Consider the following 21,576-nt stretch of genomic DNA (forward strand, 5'->3'; position numbering starts at 1 on the left):
CTGATGGGGTGGATTGCAGTTTGGCCTGGCTCAGATCCAACAGATGCACTCTGCTATTTGGACCAACTCCCTTCTAACAATCTCTGTTCCCGTACTGCGGTTCTGGACTTTCCATTGGCCAAACCTGGTGTGGTTATTTATATGCATGGAAAATGTCCACCAGTCTCTGGCCTTTGGACACTTGACGCCCAGTTGGTGGCAGTTTTAGGGGATGCAGACTTGCTGCGGGAAGTTGGGCTTTGAGAAGAAAAGCCTTGTACCACTTCCGTTTGCTCTGTTTCATGCTTGTAGTTATAGACATGAGCTCTCAGCTTGCTGATCTTGCCACACCTCCCCCGGCTGTCATGCCTCATGGCCATGGCCTCTTATTCCTTCTGGAACCATAAGCCTTAGTCAGAAGCAACAGGAGAGTAACTGAAAACAGCCAGGGCTGAGCGCATGCTCTTCACCTCGGTATATTTTCTCGCAGGGAGAAATGTACAGCTCATACAGTAGGGGATAACTGAAGGACAAGCTCCATCTTCTTCCTCACGGCTTTATTCCTTGTTTTCTGTGAACTGTTATTCAGGCTTTAGAAGCATCTGTCAAATGTTCCCCTAGAACCAGCGTGACACAGACCTCACCACTGTGCCCTTTGATGGCCCCACCAAGGCCCTACCGCACTGTAGTCTTGAGCCCACCACTGAACTAAATCTTATCTCTCCAGGGAACAGTTCTATCTGGCCTGTGAGCTAGGTAACAAGTACCATTTCTCTCCTGCCGTTTCTCCGGTAATGCCTGTTCAAGGACAGAAATACTAGGGACTTTTCCCATTTCCTTCTTCCCATCAGATGGCATTAGAAGTCCCAGAAAATAGACACTCTCAAATACAAAAACAAAAAACCCAAATTCAATTCACACTACTTTACATTTCCATAACATTTTACCATTTAATAGAAACTATATACAATAACTTTACTATATTTTACAGGGGGCAGGGGATCCACCAGACATTTACATAAATAAAAAGCAAGGATAATTAAGGAAAGCCCAGCCCTGTGAGCTGCTTTTCAGTCAGTCACTGGGAAAAGGGGTTTATATTGCCCAGTTATGCGGAGCTGAGGAAAGGCTTCAACACAGGCCTTTAGATACAGATAGCCAGACACTGAACAGCCAGCACCTGAGCCATTCCTGACCACAGCCCCTGCCTAGTAGCAGGAAATCACATCACAAACACCGTCTCTTTCTCAGGCATCGTCTCCACTATTCATTCCATCCCAAAGGCAGGGACTATGGTACTCTCTTCCTTGCAAAGAATTCCATAACTTTTAAATACTAAAGATCCGTTCCTCACAGATTTGGTTTATGTTTGCTTACAGTACTCTACAGCCCCGAAGAAAAACAATGTAGTCTGGGTTGTCCCTGTTTAGTGAGAGATGAGCAGAGATATACTTGTTTGAAGAATGGAAAGTTCAGTCCACCAAAGTCAAACAATGTCCAGAAGGAACTGTCAACTGATGGAAGTAGGTTCTGGGTTTCCGTTTGCAGCAGCCAATCCACGCTGAGGGAATGATGCACAGGCTTTCTCTAAATTCCGAGGTCCCTGGGGTCTGCATCCATCTCCAGCCACCTGCATCTGTCCCTATTGAAACAAAGGCACCATGGTTAGAGACCCGGCCAATGGTTCTGAAGCACAGCTCTGATTCATCAATGTCCATTTATAGCAGCTACAAGACACCAAGAAATACAGTCACTTTCCCCAAAATATTCTGACGTCCCTGAGACTGACGCTGTCAAAGGAGAGAACAGGGAGCTGTTTCTTCCCAATGGAATCGTCCTTCTCTACTGAGGTTCCAGAACAGCCGATAACCACGGGAAGACAGTTCTTTAGGCCTCTGCTTGAAACCAACAGCTACAGTCTAACTGCTAGTCTTCAGTAAGAGCCATTAGTAAGCTGCGTCAGTCTTTATGATAACAACAATCGGAACGATGAACTCTGCCTTCCAAGGGACAATTTTCCTACCCCCTCTCACTCAGGTAAAGGTACGCCCTACTCTTGAGGATTAGAAACCATGAGGAGCTCTGCAGCTAATCTGGAAACTCGCCCAGACAAGCACTCTAAAGAAGGTCGTTTGTGCTTGGCAGTGCTCTGCACGGAACCCAGGACTTCGCCCCTTGACTGTAGGCCTAAGGTCTGCACTAGCTGGTCTATGTCCATACACACAGGCTAGATTCACTCTGGACGGGACCCTCAACAGAGACGACGGCCACCACGCTGGTCTGTGGACAAGCCCGCAGTGCGTGTTCTTTTTTTTTTTTTTTTTTTTTTTTTGGTTTTTCGAGACAGGGTTTCTCTGTGTAGCTTTGCGCCTTTCCTGGAACTCACTTGGTAGTCCAGGCTGGCCTCGAACTCATAGAGATCCGCCTGGCTCTGCCTCCCGAGTGCTGGGATTAAAGGCGTGCGCCACCACCGCCCGGCTGCGTGTTCTTGACTGAGGTGAGGGCTGAACTCATTGTGAGCAGCGCCACTCCTGGCCAGTCCTAGATGGTCTAAGAAAACTGGCTGAGCAGGCCAGCAAACAGTGCTCCCCCACAGCCTCTGCCTCAGTTCCTGCCTCCGGTTCCTGCTTTGACTTCCCGCAGTAACAGACCTGAAGCCTAAGGTGAAATAAATCCTTTTCTCCAAGTTGCTTTTGGTCATGTCGTTTTATCACGATGGAAACCCAACAGGAAGATCTGCCAGTGAACTCTTACGTAGTATTTGGGAACACACCCTACTCCCTGGAACTCATGTCAACCCACAGGGAAACCTCCGCCTAGCCTGGTCACTCTGAGGGAACCTAGCTGAGATTCAACTGTCAAGATACCCACTGGGCCTCCAGCAATGTCTCTGACGGAATGATCTTCAAGAGTCAGCGAAGGATCAAAGAGCAGGGGCGATGGAGGGCACGGCATGCCGTCACCCACAACGTCCAAGTCCTAGGAAAGAGAAGAGAAGAGACCGTCAGCAACAGTCAGGAAATCATGAGCTAAAATTGACACAATTTTCAGCAAAGTTCAAAGTAACTCTCAGGTCCCTCCTTTCTCCTTGCTTAGAATGCTAAACCAATTCAACAGGAACCAACAAGTTTGAAAACTTTCTCTCCGCTGATAACAAAATATAAATCAACAAGCAAATTCCTAGGAGAAATCACAGAAAGTAGAACAGTGACTACCCTGAGTGGACGGCTTAAAAGGTATAGAATCTGGGTCAAACAATGGAAAAATTCGAGAAAAAGATACTAGTACTGATTACACAACACACTGAATGTCAACACCACCAAACTGTAAACTTTAAAGTGGTTACAGTGATAAATTCTATCACACATGTTCTATTATAGTGAACACCAGGAAAACCCTCCAGGGCCAGCAGGATGGTTCAATGAGCAGAGACACTTGCTACGTGTGATGAACTGAGTTTGAACCGCAAAATCCACATGGAAAAGACTCCCACAACTGTTCTAATGTACATATACACATGCATGTGCACAAACACATACAAAACCAATAACTGTTAAAGTATATAATGTATTTTTTTTGTTAAAGTATATTTTTAAGAAAAAAATACAGGGCTAATAAGACGGTTCAGTGAGTAAAGTCACTTGCCACCAACCTGATGACTTTATACATTCCCCACCCCCACACAGTGGAAGGAGGAAAGAACTGGCTCAACACGCATGCACGCACGCACAGGCACACACTTACAAAAATAAATGTAATTTAAAAAACTCCCATATTCCCTGAGGCTAATTACAGTTAATCAGCATCGAGATAAAATAACATGGAATTGTGTGGAAAACATGGCAATACAAGACTGACCAACATTCACAAAGCAAGCAACTAAAAGAGGAAAGGAAGGTAGGAGAGAAAGACAAACCACAGAAACTCAAACTTCTCTGAATGGCCAAGACATATTTGGTTCATCCCTCTCCCTAGCATAAGCTTCTGGTAGAACTGGAGTCAGGGCCTCTCGCACAGAAGACCAGTGATCTATTCTGAGCTACATTCCCAGTCTTCTTCCTCATTTCTACTTGGAGATGGGTCTTACTAAGTTGACCACACTAGCCTTGAACTCACCCTGCAGCCCAGGCAAGACTTGAACTTATGATGCTCCTGCTTCACCTCCCAGTAGCTGGGATTACAGGCCTGTGCCACCTGGCCCAGCTAAGCCTCTGAGTCTTAAACTTAACATAGTTCAAGTATTCTGTTTAAAAAACAAACAAACAAAAAAAAAAGACATTATATTCTAGACTATACTTTTCCCATATGAATCAGCCATTCCCAGAAATAATGAAGGGTCAGCAGATCAAAAACACCATTCTTGGCTCCTGTCTGAAACCAACATTGATTTAGGGCCCACGTCACCGTAATGGTTCAAGTACTACGACAACCTAAGTTCCACGACACTTGGCACAAGCTCAGTCAATGCTAAAGTTACGTCTAAGAACTTACAGGTCCCATATTAAAGAGCAAGCAGGGGAGGGCAGAGGAGAAGGGACAGTAAGAAAAGGTGACAGGGAAAAGTAAAGAGGATCAAAGTATGTTACGAGCATGTAAATGACATCACGAGGGCCGGGCAGTGGTGGCACACGCCTTTAATCCCAGATGGATCTCTGTGAGTTCAAGGCCAGCCTGGTTCTATAGAGCGAGTTCCAGGGCAGCCACCAAAACTACACGGAGAAACCCTGTCTCGAAAAACCAAACCAAAAAACAAAAACAAAGACATCACAAGGAAATCCATCATTTTACACAACTGTTATGTACTAATAAAAAAATCAGTTTTTATTTTTAGTGTGCTAACTAACAACCAGGAATAAAAATCATAACCTTTCCATAACTAAGGGGGGGAAAAAGTCAAATTATCTACTCCCCTTAAAACTCTAGGGGCTGGAGAGATGGCTCAGTGGTTAAGAGCACTGCCTGCTCTTGCAGAGGGTCCTGAGTTCAACTCCCAGCAGCCACATGGTGGCTCACAGCCATCTCTAGTGGGATCTGATGCCCTCTTCTGGCACAAAATTGTACATGCAGATAAAGCACTCATATATAAACAAATAATAAAATCTTGAAAACAAAAAAACTTAAGTCTAAAAGCTAATGCTGGGCGTGGTGGCTCACAACTTTAAAACCAGCAATCAGGAAGCAAAGGCAAGTGGATCTCTGTGAATCTGAAGCCAGTTTGGTCTACAAAGCAAGACCTTTATCTAAAACAAATAAATAAAAAGTCAAACATAGTTCAACTGGGGGCTGGAGAAATAACTCAGCAGTTAAGAGCACATGCTGTTCTTCCAGAAAACCCAGGCTCACTACCTAGTATGCACATGGAACTCCACACAGAACTGTAACTCCAGATCCAGATCTGACACCTCTTTTGACCTCTTAGAGCAACAAGGCATGGATATGGTGCACATACATGCAGGCAAAACATCCATACAAATAAAATAAATAAATCTTAAAAAGCCAAGCATGGATGCACATACCTTTAGTCCCTGCACTCTGGAGGTAGGTAGAGGCAGGCAGATCTCTACAAGAGTTCAAGACCAGCCTGGGATACATAAAGTATTCTTTTAAAACGTCTTTAAAAAAACAGCAGTAATTTAAACAAACTGCCCAGTGTAAGCAGAAACACAGAGAAACAGTCACTTGTACTCATGTCCACCACAGATACACTGGAAATATCTATGCTATCCACAGAAAGCAATGTTCTCACACCACTGAGACTAGACACTTTGTTTCCTGCGATCTTTTTAAAAAGCTTGGGATTGTTCGCAGCTCTTTCCACCCACAGGTACACAACACACACAAAGTCTATTTGTGAGAGCAATTCCTCTGAATGCAGAGACTGTCAAGATTCTTGTGCATTGGGTAACCAGAAAACATCTGCAGGAGTGGGCAGGAGGAGCAGACACACTCAGGCAGGAGGTGCCCTGGGCACTACTCCATTGTTTCCCGAGTCCATCCCCAGGTCTTCCCTTGGGAAAGCAGGATCTCAATAGCTTCCTCATCCCTGAGCATTTTAACTCACTAGAAAGAGCAGACTAGACATATTGAGTCTCTAGTTCACAGTAGAAAAAGAAAAAAAGCCTAAGATTTATTTATAACATGGACAAGCACTCCAAAAGGCTTCACTTCCTAAGGGTTGTGTAGGGAGGTGTTTAAAATGTAACTCCATTTCCCCCTTAAAATTAGCAGTCCAAATTTACAGCTAAGGTTTATAGACTGCATCCCAACTAAGCCACCAAACTGAGGGCAAAAGGTATCATCTCTCTCGAAGCCATAGTTTTCTATAGAACACAAGCCTTCCCAGGAACTCCATCCCCTGAAGCAGAGAAGACACAGGCTTTAAAAACACAAGGCCAGTTTCTCTTGGGAAGAGTTTTATATCACACATCAATTGCCCCATCAAGTATCTCCCAAGAGATTTCATTCTAAATCCCTTAGCTCTGTGAATACAGAAAATCATGCAGGCTCCGTGGTGAGGAACACTTATTACTATTGCAGAGGACCCAGGTTTGATTACCAGCATCCACATGATGGCTCACATTTAACGTCAATCCTGAGGGAATGTAAGCTCATCAGGCCTCTGATGCCAGACATGTACAGGGTGCACACACATGCAGGCAAAACACACACATACATGTAAAATAAATAGGAAAACTGCCTACCTACAAGAACAGCAATGTTTAAAAACTACCACGACAGAGCCGGGCGGTGGTGGCGCACGCCTTTAATCCCAGCACTCGGGAGGCAGAGCCAGGCGGATCCCTGTGAGTTCGAGGCCAGCCTGGGCTACCAAGTGAGCTCCAGGAAAGGCGCAAAGCTACACAGAGAAACCCTGTCTCGAAAAACCAAAAAAAAAAAAAAAAAAAAAAACTACCACGACAAATACAGAATCATGTTTTATATTCATCACAAAAACCAGGGAGAAAACAAAAACCAAAGCAACAACAAAAACACCACACAGAGGCCAGGCATGGTGGCACACATCTTTAACCCGAGCACTCGGAGGCAGAGGCAGGCAGATCTCTTGATGAGGCCAGTGAGGACTAGCGAGAGACCCTGCTTCATACTTTCTATTGACCACTCTGGTTTACCAAAAAGCACATAAGGCTTGCGATGGAGTTTAGTGTTCAAACACTGACCTACCTAAAATGCTTGAGGCCTTAAAAACAACAACAAAAACAAAAAAACAGAGGGGAGGAGCTGTGCAATAATGTGAGTAGAGGATCACCTAAAAAGAGTTTTTAGGCCAGGCAGTGGTAGCGCACCCCTTTAGTCCCAGCACTCGGGAGGCAGAGGCAGGTGGATCTCTGTGAGTTTGAGGCCAGACTGGTCTACAAAGCGAGTTTCAGGAAAGGCGCAAAGCTACACAGAGAAAGCCTGTCTCGAAAAACCAATCATCATCATCATCATCATCATCATCATCATCATCATCATCATAATAAATAAAGTTTTTTAAAGACCTGCTTTACTGCTGGGTACGTTGGCCCATGTCTTTAATCTGAGCACTCAGAGGTGTAAGGATCCGAGCATGAAGCTAGTGTGGTCTATACAGCAAATTCCAGGACAGCCAGAGCTACATAAAACAACCTGCAACCCTCCTTGCCTTTAAAAAGAGAAAAAAAAAAAAAAAATGCTTTATTTTAACGTGTGTGTGTGTGTGTGTGTGTGTGTGTGTGTGTGTGTATGTGTGTGTGTGTTGTACACCTCCATATGGATGCTGGGAATGCCTGGAACCAAAAACATAAGTCCTCTCCAAGTGCAGCAAGTACCTTTCGTTTGTTTTTTTGGAGACAGAGTTTCCCTCTGGAATAGCCCTGGCTGTCCTCGAACTCAGAGAGACCATCTGCCTCTGCTTCCCCAGTGCTGGGATTAAAGGTGTGCCCACCACTGCCCAGTGCAAGTGCTCGTCACCACTGAGCACCTCTCTAGCTGCTTGTTTTTTTGAGGTCTCACAACATGACCCAGCCCAGCCTCAACCTCAGAAATCTGCACGCCTCTGCCTCCAGAGATACAAGGTGAGACGCTACCTCAAAAATAAATAAAAAGTCTTAAATATTAATACAAGCTACAATGTGAATTCTAAAATCACTATATTTGGCAGAGTATTGCGACACATGCTTTAATCTGGGCACTCTTTGGAGGTAGAAGCAGCAGACCTAAGTTTCAGGCCAGTCAAGGGATACATAGTTAGACTCTGCTCCCTGACATACCTATCCTCCCACCGAAAAAAAAAAGAAAAAAGAAGCAAAGAAGCCGGGCGTTGGTGGCGCACGCCTTTAATCCCAGCACTCGGGAGGCAGAGCCAGGCGGATCTCTGTGAGTTCGAGGCCAGCCTAAACTACCAAGTGAGCTCCAGGAAAGGCGCAAAGCTGCACAGAGAAACCCTGTCTCGAAAAACCAAAAAAAAAAAAAAAAAAAAAAAAAAGCTAAGCACAAAAAAACTATAGACATGCAGGTCAGTGGTGGCACACATCTTTAATTCCAGCACTTGGAAGAAGCAGGAGGATCTAGGATCTGAGTTCAAGGCTAGCCTGAAGTCAGTTCCAGGACAGCCAGGGAGAGCAACACAGAGAAATCCTATTTTGAAAACCTAAGAGGGGTTATTAAAAAAAAAACAAAAAACAAAAAACAAAAACCTTGACACAAAATTCACTAATTTATATGAAATGCCCAGAACTGGCAAATCCATCAACAAAAAGAACACTTAGGTGGCACACACCTATAATTCTCGCACTTGAGAAGCTGAGACAGGGGTAGGTTAAGGTCAGGGTGAAATAATGCCTCAAGAAAAAGGAGGAAGAAAAGAGAAGAGAAAATGAAGATAAAAGTTCTCTTGTAACTGGCAGGCAATTCCAGGAGTAAGGGCTCAGAAAGGAAATTTCAAAACGTGAGTATTAAACCAGGCAGTATCCCACCACTTGAGAGGGAGGCAGAGGTAGGAGGCTCTCTGTAAGTTCCAGGCCAGACTGGTCTAGGCTACACAGGGAAACCCTGTCTTGAAAAACAAAAACAAAAACCAAAAAAAGTGTTGATAGGTATTATTTCTTTTTGAGGTAGTAAACACGTCCTCAGATAGTAATGGTAGCTGCCTGCAAATAAATAATACCTTAAAAAAAAAAAAATCACTGAATCACACACTTCCAATTACATCCCAAAGTAACAAAGGAAGCCAGGCCTGGGTGGTACACACGCCTCTGACACCAACACTTAGGAGACAGACATAAAGGATCATGAGTTCGGGTTCAACTCGGGCTACACAGTGAGGTCCTGCCTCAAAACAAGAAAAGTCTGGGGAAAAGGAAAGGTAGGACACAAAGTGTCTAATAAATACAGTAACAGACATATCCAACTACATCTGTATCAGGTCACAAGCTTTACCCATTCTCTTAGCTGAAAACCACTAACTGTTCTCACCACTACTAAACAGGGCCTTCTTTCAAGGGCCAATCAGAGCAGAGCTTCTCTAACTTACATCACTGAGCTCCAGTGGTAAACTCTCAGTGGGCTGAAGCTGGGCAGCACTCAAGTACAGATCCATGGGGCCGGCTTCCAGACCGTCTGGCACAGACAGTACCTGCTCGGGCTTATACATCTGAGGAGGCAACTGGAAATGCAGTGGACAGCAGGGGTCCTCAGAAAGGCTTACAGGAACTGGTTTGTTGCAGGGTACTTCTTCAGATCCCTGGCAGCATTTGAAGAGAACCTGATTTGTATCCTGGCAAATATCTGCAGAAACAGTTAAGGAAATAGACCCAATCCACTGGAGGTGCACAGCAGAGGAGAGTGTGCCGCGCCGAACACACACACACTCACTCACACACTCACTCACACACTCACTCACACACTCAGAAGGGCGTTTTTATAGAACGCCAAACGCAATGAGTAACCTTTAGTTCTCTAAATAAGTATCATTTTGTAACACGTAACTTGAGCCTTACCGATAATTTATAGCTCATCCTCCATCTCTTTTCCAGGATTCTGGTCAGTTAAACTAGACACTAAGCCCCTCCGGCAGTGCTAAGCGGCAACAACACCCCAAGGAAAACACACTGACAGAGAAAACCCACATGGTAACAAAAACAGCTGATACAGAAGCACCTACCAACCTCTTCCAAGACACAATGTTGTTTCTGCTTAGACTAAGTCTGCAGAAACATTGCTCCTAAAAACAGGACACAATCGCTTCAAACCCAAGAACTCACTACGTAGCCAAGCATAAACTTTACCTCCTGATTTTCCCACCGTTGCCTCTCAAGTGCTGAGGTTACAGGCATGAGCAGGCATGCCTCCTTCATTTTAAAAAACTTTTTTTTTTTTTGGTTTTTCGAGACAGGGTTTCTCTCTGCAGCTTTGGAGCCTGCCCTGGACTAGCTCTGTAGACCAGGCTGGCCTTGAACTCACAGAGATCCGCCTGGCTCTGCCTCCCGAGTGCTGGGATTAAAGGCGTACGCCACCACCGCCCGGCTTAAAAAAAAAAAAAAAAAACTTTTAAGGTGAATTTTTAAAAGGTTGTTTGTTGACATAGGCTTTCTTTACGTAGCCCTGGCACTCACTAGACTGGTCTGGCCTCAAACTCTGCCAGCCTTCTGCTTCCTGAGCACTGGGATTAAAGGTGTGCACCACTATGCCCAGCTAAGAGGTACTGTTCTGTTGGTTGTTTTTATTAGCTTACAAAGCACCAGGTTTCCTTAAGTATTTTCATAGGTTTGTCTTGGTTGATTCCCGTCCCTACCCCTCACCCTCTCCATTAAATCTTCTCACTCCAGCATTCTCTCCATTCAAAGTCTCATGTGCTCTACAGGCCAATCCCCCACTTACAGCCCCTTCGACCTCCACCCATCACAGGCCTCTGCAGCTTCCTGGCCTTTACCTAGCCCAATTTATGTTTGAAGCATTCCTCTTCAGAGCTCATTACTTTGCATAAGCTTTTACATACTAAAAGCAGTAACTCTAAACAAGGGTGGTAGTGTACACCTGTAACCATTCAGACATTCATGTAAAATTCCACTTCAAATATTTCAATAATGGAACAGGGGAAGGAAAAAACAAAAATAAACAAGACCAAGAGCAGGTTCTCTCATCCTCTTCCTCTCTCTCCCCCATACGGTCATCACAAGTTTTGTAGCCCATCAATCAGTAATGAATGTAGTTCTACACCAGAAAGTGTTTCATGTAACAGGTTAAATTTACAAATCAGAAAGAATGGGGGGATAGCCCATTATTTGAAAGTTTCTAATTTGAGTTAATTAAAAACATACAAGTTAGGGCACTAACCATATAAAAGGACACTACCGCATAGAATTTCCCAATATAGATAATGTTCTGGGCAGAAAACCCATGGTAATCTTTCTTTCTTGGTAACAGATTTAACATATGGCCTCAAACTCACAGAGATGCACCTGGCTCTGCCTCCTGAGTGCTGGGACTAAAGGCACACGCCACCACTACCCAGCTTAACATATAACTTAATGAACAAAGTTAAATCAATAATGTAGAAGAATTATACAGAAATCTTGGAATGTCATTAAGACTAGCAGTCACCCACATCTGTCACCAATGACTCACTGTTTCTTCAGCCCCCCCTCCCCTTCACCCACTCCAGACAGGATTTTGCTGTGGCCCAGGGTGGCCACAAACTCCCAATCCTCTGGCCCAGCTGCCCCCTCTAGCTAGCTAAGTGCTACAATTATAGAGCTGGATATCACATCCAGTCAGATGTTTCTTTCTAATGAATTGACCATACCATTTTTAAATTTCTGAAATGGCCAACAGACCATAGAAAGACATTTTATTTAGGCACCTGCTTGAAACCAACAGCTTCAGCAAACTGCTGGCCTTGATTCAGGGCCAAAGTAAACAAAATCTTCAGCTCAACTGACCGACATCATTCCCAGCCTGTCTTAACTGGAAATCGGAACCGAAATGAGCAATCTGAAAAGATACGGGTAAGGCAGTGTCTGGTCATTGGAAGAGACTGATTCGAGCAACGGACGTCATCCACAAAGGCCAAGCACCTCTGACTGGAGCGAGTGGTGTGAGCCTAAAAGTGAGAGAACACACACACAAATGCACACAACTATAATATCATTCAGTCATAAAGCAAAGTCAGTTCATACAAGGTGGTGGCGCACGCCTTTATTCACAGCACTCGGGAGGCAGAGCCAGGTGGAGTTTGACTGTGAGTTCGAGGCCAGCCTGGTCTACAGAGTGAGTTCTAGGACAGCCAGGGCTACACAGAGAAACTTGTCTCAGAAACACGCCCGCCCCCCCCCCAACCCACCAATATTGTAACAATGAAACCTCATGTATAAACACACCTCTCCAATTGTAAAAGTATGAAAAAGTAGTCTGTCCCTTAACCTATAGTCAACCTAGGTCTGAAAATATTAAATACAAAATTATAGAAATAATTTCAAAGTTGTAAGTAGCTTATACTACCTTTATATTGTCATAATTGCCCTATTTTGTTGTTATGAATTAATTATAAGTTTCACAGGTACACAGAGGAAGAATATGGCACACATGCATTTGATACCTCCAGTTTTAGGCTCTGCCAGGGGCCCGCAAACTATCCCTCACAGATAAGGAAGAATAAATCTGCATCCTAAATAAACAGTGGTGTTTTTAGCCAGGCATGGTGGTCTATGTCTCAATCTCAGCAGGGGCAGCAGCATATCTTGAGCCAGTCTGGTCTACACGGCATGTTCCAGGCCAACCAGGGGCTACATTATAGGACCGTAACTCAATTCTTAGCGATGCTAGGGAATACACCCAGAATCACAAGCATATGCTCTAACACCAAGCTAAATCAAATCCCCAGTGAAACGAATTTATCTTTTAAGAACAAACCTTTTTTTGGTGGTGGTACTGAGCTAGGCAAATGAAGTAAAAAGGCCCTGGCTTATGACCCGCCTGCCTCAGCTGCCACAGCTGCTGTGATCAGACCTGCACCAAGCCCAGCCAACAAAATCTGTTTTGTGTTTTAAAACTTGGCTCCCTAATGGTTCATCCCAACTGTCCATCTGATGGGACTGAGGACCACGTAGACTGGCGAAGCCCTTCTGGGATCTCTTCGAGTGTCAGAGGACTGAGGAGGAAGGGCCCGGATTGTGGTCCGCACTACCGCACAGACTAAGCCCAGATGAAGTAAAATAGGGCTAAAAGAAGCTAGCCACCCAAAATCCAGCTCTGTTCTTAGCCACCCAAAGGCCAACTGCTCTGCTCTGCCATGTTCTCAGCCATGACGGACGGAAACCTCTAAAGCTGAGCCACAATCAGCCCTGCCTCCCTTAGGTTGTTGACTTCGGCCACTTTTTCACAGCCACACAAACGAACATAAACCTATGTGAGGCTTCAACAAATACAACAAGAAGAACCATTATGTATTACTCTGTCAACCTTACTTTTTTGATATTTAACTGCTACTATTCTATCAATGTTTTTTAACCTTTATTTTTATGTATTTTAGGGGAGGGGAAGGGGTTGGTTTTGGTTTTTCAAGACAGGAATTCTCTGTGTAACAGCACTGGTCATCCTGGAACTAGCTCCGTAGACCAGGCTGGCTTTGAACTCAGATCTGCCTGCCTCTGCCTCCGCCTCCGCGGTGCTGGGATTAAAGGCGTGCCCAGCTACCTTTCTCTAATTCTAGGTGTATGAGTGTTCTCATGACGACCCCATCACTACAGAGAATGTGTGCACCCGAGTGACAGAGCAAATACCTGCTGAGCAGCCCCTTCTGTGGCCAGCATCCTGCGCTCCTTCAGCTGCCTGTGGAGCAAGGCCTCGACGCCATAGCGCTGGCGGTATCGCCTGAGGCATTTCAGTCGCTTTAAGTTCTCTCTTTCTTTGGCTAAAAGTCCCTCTGGGCCGGTCAGGAGACTGCTACCTACGAGGCACAAAAATCAAATTTTCAAACAGGACGTCAGTCTAGCTTGTCTAGGACTCACAGCAAACCCCACCCTCAGCCTCTCAAGCACTAGAATACTTAACCACAGTCACCACTGAAAAGCCAGGTGTGACTTGTAAGCACACAGGGACTCACTGGCTGTATGAGGCAGACTCAAGCACATCACACTTGCCTAGAGCTTCATGTTCCACTTTCCGACTGTGTAAGTACCGGCGCTTCTTCTCTTTGAGTAAGTGCTGGAGCCGTTTAAACTGATCGATGTACAGAGACTGCAAACGAATTAGCTTCTCTCTCATAATAAGAGCCACTTCCTCGGCTGTGTAGACACCAGCATGTCTGGAATAAAACAACACATTCAGCAAAGCATTAAAGCAGCAGCAACGACCAGCTTGGGGATGCATGCCTGTAATCCCAGCACTCAGGAGGTGCAGGCAGAGACCAGTTCAAAGCCTGACTATGTAGCAGATTCAAGGTCAACCTAGATAAGAAACCCTATCTCAAAAAAAAACCACAAAACTACCAAACAGTAGAAGTCTGAAAATAGACTCAGTTTGTATTTAACAAAGCCAGTGCTGACACATCTTATTAAATAGCAATATTTTTACAGTGTTTTACTAAGACATTAAAAAATAAAAAGAGCTTGTAGGTACAATATTGCTCAGTAGTAGAGTACTTAGCACGTGTAAGGTCCTTAGTTCCATCTTCAGCACTAAAAACAAAATAAACCAACAAACACCACAATCCAGTCTTTTCCCCATGTGCGTTTGGGACCTGCATGTGTGCAGATGAAGCTGTCAGGTACCCTGGAGCTGGAGTCAGAAGTGACTGTGAACACCCACAGGGATGCTGGGACCAGGAAACACAAGAGAGGGTAGTCTCTCCACAAAAGGATCCCAGTGTGTTATCTCTCAGAGTGGGGTGGGAGGGGAGATATCTCATTATTTACATATTTAAAATAAATAAAGATGTGCAGCATGAAAGCCATGCTAACTAATCTAGATTCTACTTTACACAGGGATTTAACAGAGACCCCCTGGTCTGAACAACTCAGGATTTTAATTACAAAATACAAAAAAGATGATTCACAGTCAAGAGCAGAGGCCTCGGGCTGATTCCCAGCACTCACAACTGACAACCCTTGCTCCAGTTCAGGAGCTCCAGCACCCTCTTTGGGCCTCTGAGTGCACAGACACACATTCAGACAAATACTCACAAAAATATCAAATGACCATATGACTTCTAATTTTCCTTTAAATACAATCTTATACAGAGACTTTTTGGCCTTCAAAGACTAACTACGGTTCAAGGGATACAGCTCCTACCCTAATAACAAGTTTATTAAAATGAAATTAAACCAGGTATGGTAATGCATGTCTGTCATCTCAGAACTCAGGAGGCTCAGGCAGAAGGAATGCTTAAGTCTGAGGTCAATCAGCACTGATTAGGAAGACTCTGCCTCAAAAACCCAAAACTAAAAACAAATAATTTGAAATTATTTTCCCTCTACCAGCAGAAAATATAAACAACAGTATGGAAGTCAGAACTTATACAGGAAGCAAGACTTAACCATTATGCTTTGGCTTAAATGTTATAAACAAGCTTTAAAAATGAAATTTTTAAGATTATGTTTCACAAAGCAATTTAATGGTTACATTGAAGAAAAATCCCATCTCTATAAGCATAGTGAGAAAAAACTAGTCACTGCAGTGTATTCAGTGTAATCAACACTACAAATACCCGCCCAGCAGCTGTGGCCCACGGCCTTAATCCCAGGACTGAGGAGGCAGAGGCAGGGGATCTGAGTTCCAGAGCAGCCAGGGCTACACAGAGAAACTGTCTCAGAAAGCCAACATATATAATATAGATGCACTCTTCTGTAATATGTAAGAGAAGACAAACGTCTAACAGCTAAGATGATCAAAAAACTAGTACTAGAGGAAACAAAGACTGAGCCAGTCAGAGATACATGAGAACCTGCCTCAAAAAATTAAGAGGGGCAATGTTTTGATAGTTCTACAACTCTTTTTTCTTTCTTTCTTTCTTTCTTTTTTTTTTTGGGGGGGGGGGTTCCAGACAGGGTTTCTCCATGTAGTTTTGGTGTCTGTCCTGGATCTGACTCTGTAGACTAGGCTGGCCTTGAACTCAGAGATCCACCTGGCTCTGCCTCCCAAGTGCTGGGAATAAAGCTTGGCCCGGCTATTTCTCAATTCTTAAGATGACCAGGGGTTACAGAAGACCTTAACATATAATTAAATTTTGGATTTCTAAATCAGTTTTCCTTTCATTAGACATAAAACCAAAACAAACTACTGAACACTTTTATTTCCCATTTAAAAAGTCAGAACCATAGAATTTTGCAGCAACTGTCCAAGTATAATTAGCTCATTATTTCTGAGATTTAGGACAAGTATCTATTTAAATCCATTTTCTCTTCTCTAGCCAGCCTGTGCTTTCTGTCTCCTTTTTCCACTCCTACGTCAAGAAATCTGCTTTCTTCCCTAGCATCTCCTGGGCATAACTCAGTTCAAGTCATAAGACTTCCACAGAAGAATCAAGAAATCTTGCCTTGGAGCAAGATGGTGTTGAACCGTGACACTTAACCCACCTCTGTGTATCAACCCCACGCCTACTACATTTTATGTACTAACTAGAGAGAGCACGTAAGAGCCTTAGGTGGAGTTACAACTTACTTCAGGGGGTCTTCTTGGTCACTGTCTATGCTATCAGCTTCACTGTCAGGGTCACCTCTCCATGTCTGATCCACAGTGATGGGTTCCTGGTCCCCATCACTCCAGCTGTCTTCATCTGGGGCAAGGAAGGAGAGCAGCCATTAAGACTCCCACCTCTGTAACTCCACACAGGAAGCTACGGTACTTACGAGACCAACCCGAAACTTACGATTCAAAGTTTTTAACTTTTTAAAGAAGGAAAGGTCACCAGTTTGGGAGAATATAGCTAAACAAACTCCAAAGCAAAACAGCTAACAACTAGCAACAGCAGCCCTGGTTTCTCACCAAATCCCCAGTAACAACCACAAATGCACAAAGCGTTGCACTATGCCTAGTTCATTGGCAGCCTCTTCCCTTGTGACCCCGGCAGAGAAGGCCCTGACGTCCTTACCCAGGATCCGGCTAGCTTCACTCCGACTGCTCTCGGGGGTCTGCGAGCCCAGCTCTGGCTTAGCATATGAGCTCAGCTGACACAAGAGGGTTTCACCCACAGGGCCTGGGTTGTTCCTCTTCATTTGAGCATGAAGTGCTAGGGCATTCCTTCGCGCATGTTCGGCACAGAAAGACACCCTAAGGAGACAAACGGTAATATTTAATAGGTTCTCTGTTGAAAAGAGTCAGCAATGTTCAGTCACCAATTAATTTTTTTTGTCTTTAGGAAATTTCAAATGATTATGTTCACACCTTGAAGACCAGTGTGAAGGCCAGGTGTGGTGGCGCACGCATTTAATCCCAGCACTCAGGAGGCAGATGCAGGTGAATCCCCAAGTTCGAGGTCAGCCTGGTCTACAGAGTGAGTTACAGGACAGCCTGGGCTACATAATGAGATGCTGTCACAAAAAAAGAAAAGAAAAAGGAATTCAAATCAGAAACTTAACTGCCCCCAAGTCAACCCACTTGGGCTTTTTTCTTTTGTGTGGTGTGTGTGCTGCTCTGGGTCAAACCCAGAGCCCCAAGCATGGAAGGGCTCTAACACCACTCTACTTCCCCAGCCCACACAGCTGTTAATAAAGGGAAATGCAAGTAGCTTAACCAGTGTTCTAGTCCTCAAACAGAACATTCTAACCATAAAAATGTTAACAGCAGCTCACAGAAAATCAGAGAGATGCTTTTATTTTTCAAAACTAATTCTGGACAAATTTTACTACCACCGCAGATAGGTATGGTTCAATTTTAAAATTGAAAGATGTACACAAATTATCTAGTAAAACCACATTCCTGCACGGGTAAGTACATACATGAAAAAGCTAAGAAGACCCTTCCAAACACACACGTATACATATTGTGCCTATTATTTAGCAAGGAACGAGGCTGGGCAAGTGAGTCAGCACTCCAGCATTAAGAATTAACTTAGAAGGCCAGTTCCATGACTCAGCAAACAAATGCACCCCTCCTGCTAGCCAGACCACCTGAGTTCCATCCCCACATGGCGGAGGAGAACCAACTCCGGGAGTTGTCCTGTGTGTGTGGGGTGGCCCGTGTATCCACATCATAAACGTTAAAAAAATAAAAAATTTAAAGCTGAGTATGGTGCAGACAGTAATCCCTGAGGCAGGAGAATTAGGAGTTCCAAATTAGTCTGGACCACAATCAGAACCTGTCTCAAAAAAAAAAAAAGCCACTTAATTTCACAAGCAAGCAATTAACTAAATGACCCTGCCTCAGGTGTCCCTCCAATTCTCATCACCGGGAGAGGTGTTTCCAGACAGGTTTCTCTGTGTAGCCCTGGCTGTCCTGGAACTCAGATCCACCTACCTCGGCCTCCCTCCCAGTGCCGAGATTAAAGGCGTGGGCCACCACCTCCCAGCTTCAGTTCTAATCTTTTCATGTTTGGATCCCCCTCCCAAAGAATATATCCTTAATCGTTCACAGATATGACCAAGCCTACATATTAAGTTCCTCTTTCATTTTAAAACTGAAGGCAGTGGACAGGCATGCTGGTGCACCCCAACACTCAGGAGGTAGATCCCTGTATGTTCGAGGACAGCCTGGTCTACATAATGAATTCCAGGGCAGCCAGGGCTATGTACATTGATCATGTCTTTAAAAAAAAAAAAAAAAGCAGGACGTGGTCCACATCTATAATCCCAGGACTCTCAAGGCCAAAAGGCTGCCAAGATGGAGCTGGAGAGAAGGCTCATCGTTAAGAGCAAATGGCTGCTCTTCCTAGAGGATCCGGGTTTGATTCCTAACCACCATCTATAATTCCAGGTCCAGGGGATCCAATGCCTACGTCGGACCTCTGCTGGCGTCAAGCATGAACGTGGCACACAAACATACATGCAGGCAAAACACCCATACATATTAAAAAAAAAAAAAAAAAAAAAAAACTGTCAAAGATTGCCAAAAGTGTTCCAAGCCAGCCCGGTCCACACTGGGAGTTCAAGGCACAGAGAGATACTGTCTCAAAAAAAAAAAAAAAAAGCAAAACGACAGAGGAGCCGGCCCCATGGCTCTGCGAGTCAAGCCTAACGACCTTCTATCTCGGTACCCACGAGGTAGAACCGACTCCAGCCAATTACCCTCTGATCCCCCCACACATGTGCCTTGACGAGTGCACGACCCCACACACAACACACTACGAACTGGAAATAAATGCTTCAACGCGTAATTAGAAAGAAAAAAAAAAAACTAAAGGCAGGAGGGTTTGGGCTTCCGGGGGTTTGGCGCACACGAGGCCTTGGGTTCAAGTCCCAGCCCTGCAAAGACAGGGCACCAACGCACGCACGCATCTATCTACACATACCCATCTTTCTTCTCGGGCTTGGGGGCAGCGCTGGGACACCGTTTGCCATTCTTGGTGGAGATGTAGCTACATTGTTTGAAGGGTGCATTCTTGTCTTCAAGAATGTGCTTAATGCAAAACTCCTGCCCCTCCAGGCGCGGTTGGGAGCATGGGCGGTGAGCGAAGGAACAAGAAAGGGGCTCCTGCGATCTGGGCACTGGGGTGATCCTCCCCCGATTCGTTGGCAAGACGTGAATCCGAATCCTGTTCATACCAAAACCTGCGGGGTCGGGGGTGGGGGAGGACGGAGGGGGTCACACGAGACATCAACAACGGCCTTAACCTTGCCGAGAGTCCTTGTCTGCGCTGCTCCGCAGGTCGGCCCCGCCGGCCGGCCAGGCGAGGGTGGCGCCGGGGCTCCCGCCGCCCTCCGAGCTTCTGTCGCTAACCCAGCCGCCCGCCCGCCCGCCCGCCGCTCCGGCCCCTACCACGCTGGCCGAATCTCCGCCGCCGCCGCCGCAGACCGGAAGCGCCGCGCCAGCCCCACGCGGCACCCCTGCAACGGCGCGCCCCGCCCCCCACGCCCCGGCTCGCCGCCGCCTTTGTCCCCGGCCGCCTCCAGGGCTCACGGCGAGCCCCGGCTCGCTGCGCCCAGGCGCCCTGCAAGCGCCATCTTGTCCTGCGGCTCCCGGCACCCGAGAACCCGGTTCCCGGACGCCCAGCAACCGAGAGTGGCACCGGCGCGGCGGCAGGGGACGGAGTAGCGCGCTGACCCGACAGAAAGGGCGAGCAGCCACCTAACCGCACGGCGGAAGCGCCGGGCGCGGCGCCATCTTACCTCCCCGCCGCGCTGCGTCGCGCAGCTCGCCCTCTGGCCGCTCTGGCGGCTCGGGACGCGGCCCTGCGGCCCCTTGACGCTGATTGGCTGCTGCGCTGCCGGTGGGGTGCTTCTATTGGCCAAGGCCAACACATCAGCTCGAGGAGGGCGGGACGGTGGGAAACTACGCAACGCGAGTGGCTGAGGTGAGCTGTCAGTCAGGAACTCGGCCCGTGAGTGGACCATCGGAAAGGCGGGCCACAGCCAGTCGCCAGGTCCGGATATTTTTCCATCTCAGCGTGGTTCGTTTTCTGAGGGCCCTGGACTCCAGTCCTCCCGGGCGGCTACCTCCTTACGGTCCCTACACAGCAGGTAGAACTTGGGACAGAGGCTGACCCTGTTGATACATGAAAAGGCTTTATTAGTTTTCTATTGTGTGCAGTTCAAATCATTTTCTGGTCATTTCATGTACAACACTGGAACATTTTTTTGGCTGTCTCGAGAATCCTATGCACTAATTCATTTTTTTTTAGAGCAGCCCTAAGAGGTAGAAATTATTTTCTCCGTTTTATGGATAAGCTGACTGAAAATCAAAATGAGTTCTGGTGTAGACCATGCTTCTTATGAACTCTGTACTCTGCTTCTCTAAAATCCTCTGTAGTGTATTATATAAATGGCAGGCTAGTCCGTTTCCATGCTCCTTTAAAGATTCCAACCACACCTCCTATAGAAATCCAACTCTCCAGACATTCTTTGTTTTAGTTTATTCCGTTTGTTCTGTATCCTTCTGTATCTGCTGTCAGATTCATTTAAAGAAGGTCTAGCCATGAACCAAAGAGCAGATGTAATTGGAGTGATCGATCGTAAAGAGAGAATCTTTTGAGAGAATCTGCAACCAAATAAATGTGAAAACCATCTGTAACTCCAGTTTCAGGAGATCTGACGCCCTCACGCACACATAAATGCAGGTAAAACACCAATGTACATGAAATAAAAATAATAAATCATTTGTAAATGTCCTTTTCCTCTTACTCTTTATTATATTTATTTGGGGAGGGGACGTTAAAGGGTAACCAGTGGGAGTCAGTTTTCTCCTACCATGTGGATCCCAGGGATTGTGAGGCTTGGCACTGAGTGCCTTTCCCACAGGGCCATCTCATCAGCCCCCTTGTAAAGATCTTCAACTACTGGTAATCCTCAAGTTGGACATACTTGTTCACAGTTCTTTTCCTCTAAGTGTGTAACTTGTAAGAGCTACCTTATATAGTGTTCAGTTTTTCCACATTATCCAGAAATTTAACTTTTCTTCTTCAGAATGTAATTCTACCAGGTGTGGTGGTACATGCCAGTAATCTAGCTCAGCACTCAAGATCTTGGGTGT

The 21,576-nt window shown here is 45.6% G+C and overlaps 1 protein-coding gene and 2 non-coding genes across 8 annotated transcripts; all 3 read right to left on the minus strand.

Moving 5' to 3' along the window:
• Positions 1-903: 903 nt before the first annotated feature.
• Positions 904-20,301, minus strand: Kansl2 (KAT8 regulatory NSL complex subunit 2). 6 transcript variants are annotated; one of them, XM_006974370.4, is made up of 10 exons: positions 20,217-20,301; positions 19,400-19,658; positions 17,045-17,223; positions 16,615-16,729; positions 14,097-14,260; positions 13,737-13,903; positions 11,962-12,058; positions 9,491-9,744; positions 2,851-2,958; positions 904-1,621 (listed from the first exon to the last, which is right to left on the minus strand). In XM_006974370.4, exons 2-10 carry the CDS (start codon positions 19,648-19,650, stop codon positions 1,490-1,492), a joined length of 1,467 nt encoding a protein of 488 aa, XP_006974432.1. In that variant the 5' UTR covers positions 19,651-19,658; positions 20,217-20,301; the 3' UTR covers positions 904-1,489. The 6 variants fall into 6 exon arrangements, with proteins under 6 accessions (XP_006974432.1, XP_076412814.1, XP_076412816.1 ...); XM_076556699.1 differs by having other exon boundaries at positions 9,593-9,744; positions 20,217-20,294; XM_076556701.1 differs by having other exon boundaries at positions 9,593-9,744; positions 13,737-13,899; positions 14,093-14,260; positions 20,217-20,294.
• Positions 1,791-1,926, minus strand: LOC121824541 (small nucleolar RNA SNORA2/SNORA34 family). Its single transcript, XR_006066481.1, has one exon. It is a non-coding gene; the product is annotated as a small nucleolar RNA SNORA2/SNORA34 family (small nucleolar RNA).
• LOC121824540 (small nucleolar RNA SNORA2/SNORA34 family) lies at positions 11,732-11,869 on the minus strand. Its single transcript, XR_006066480.1, has one exon. It is a non-coding gene; the product is annotated as a small nucleolar RNA SNORA2/SNORA34 family (small nucleolar RNA).
• Positions 20,302-21,576: the final 1,275 nt, after the last annotated feature.

This window comes from Peromyscus maniculatus, chromosome 20 (genome assembly GCF_049852395.1).
Source record: "Peromyscus maniculatus bairdii isolate BWxNUB_F1_BW_parent chromosome 20, HU_Pman_BW_mat_3.1, whole genome shotgun sequence".
Taxonomy (NCBI): Eukaryota; Metazoa; Chordata; class Mammalia; order Rodentia; family Cricetidae; genus Peromyscus; species Peromyscus maniculatus.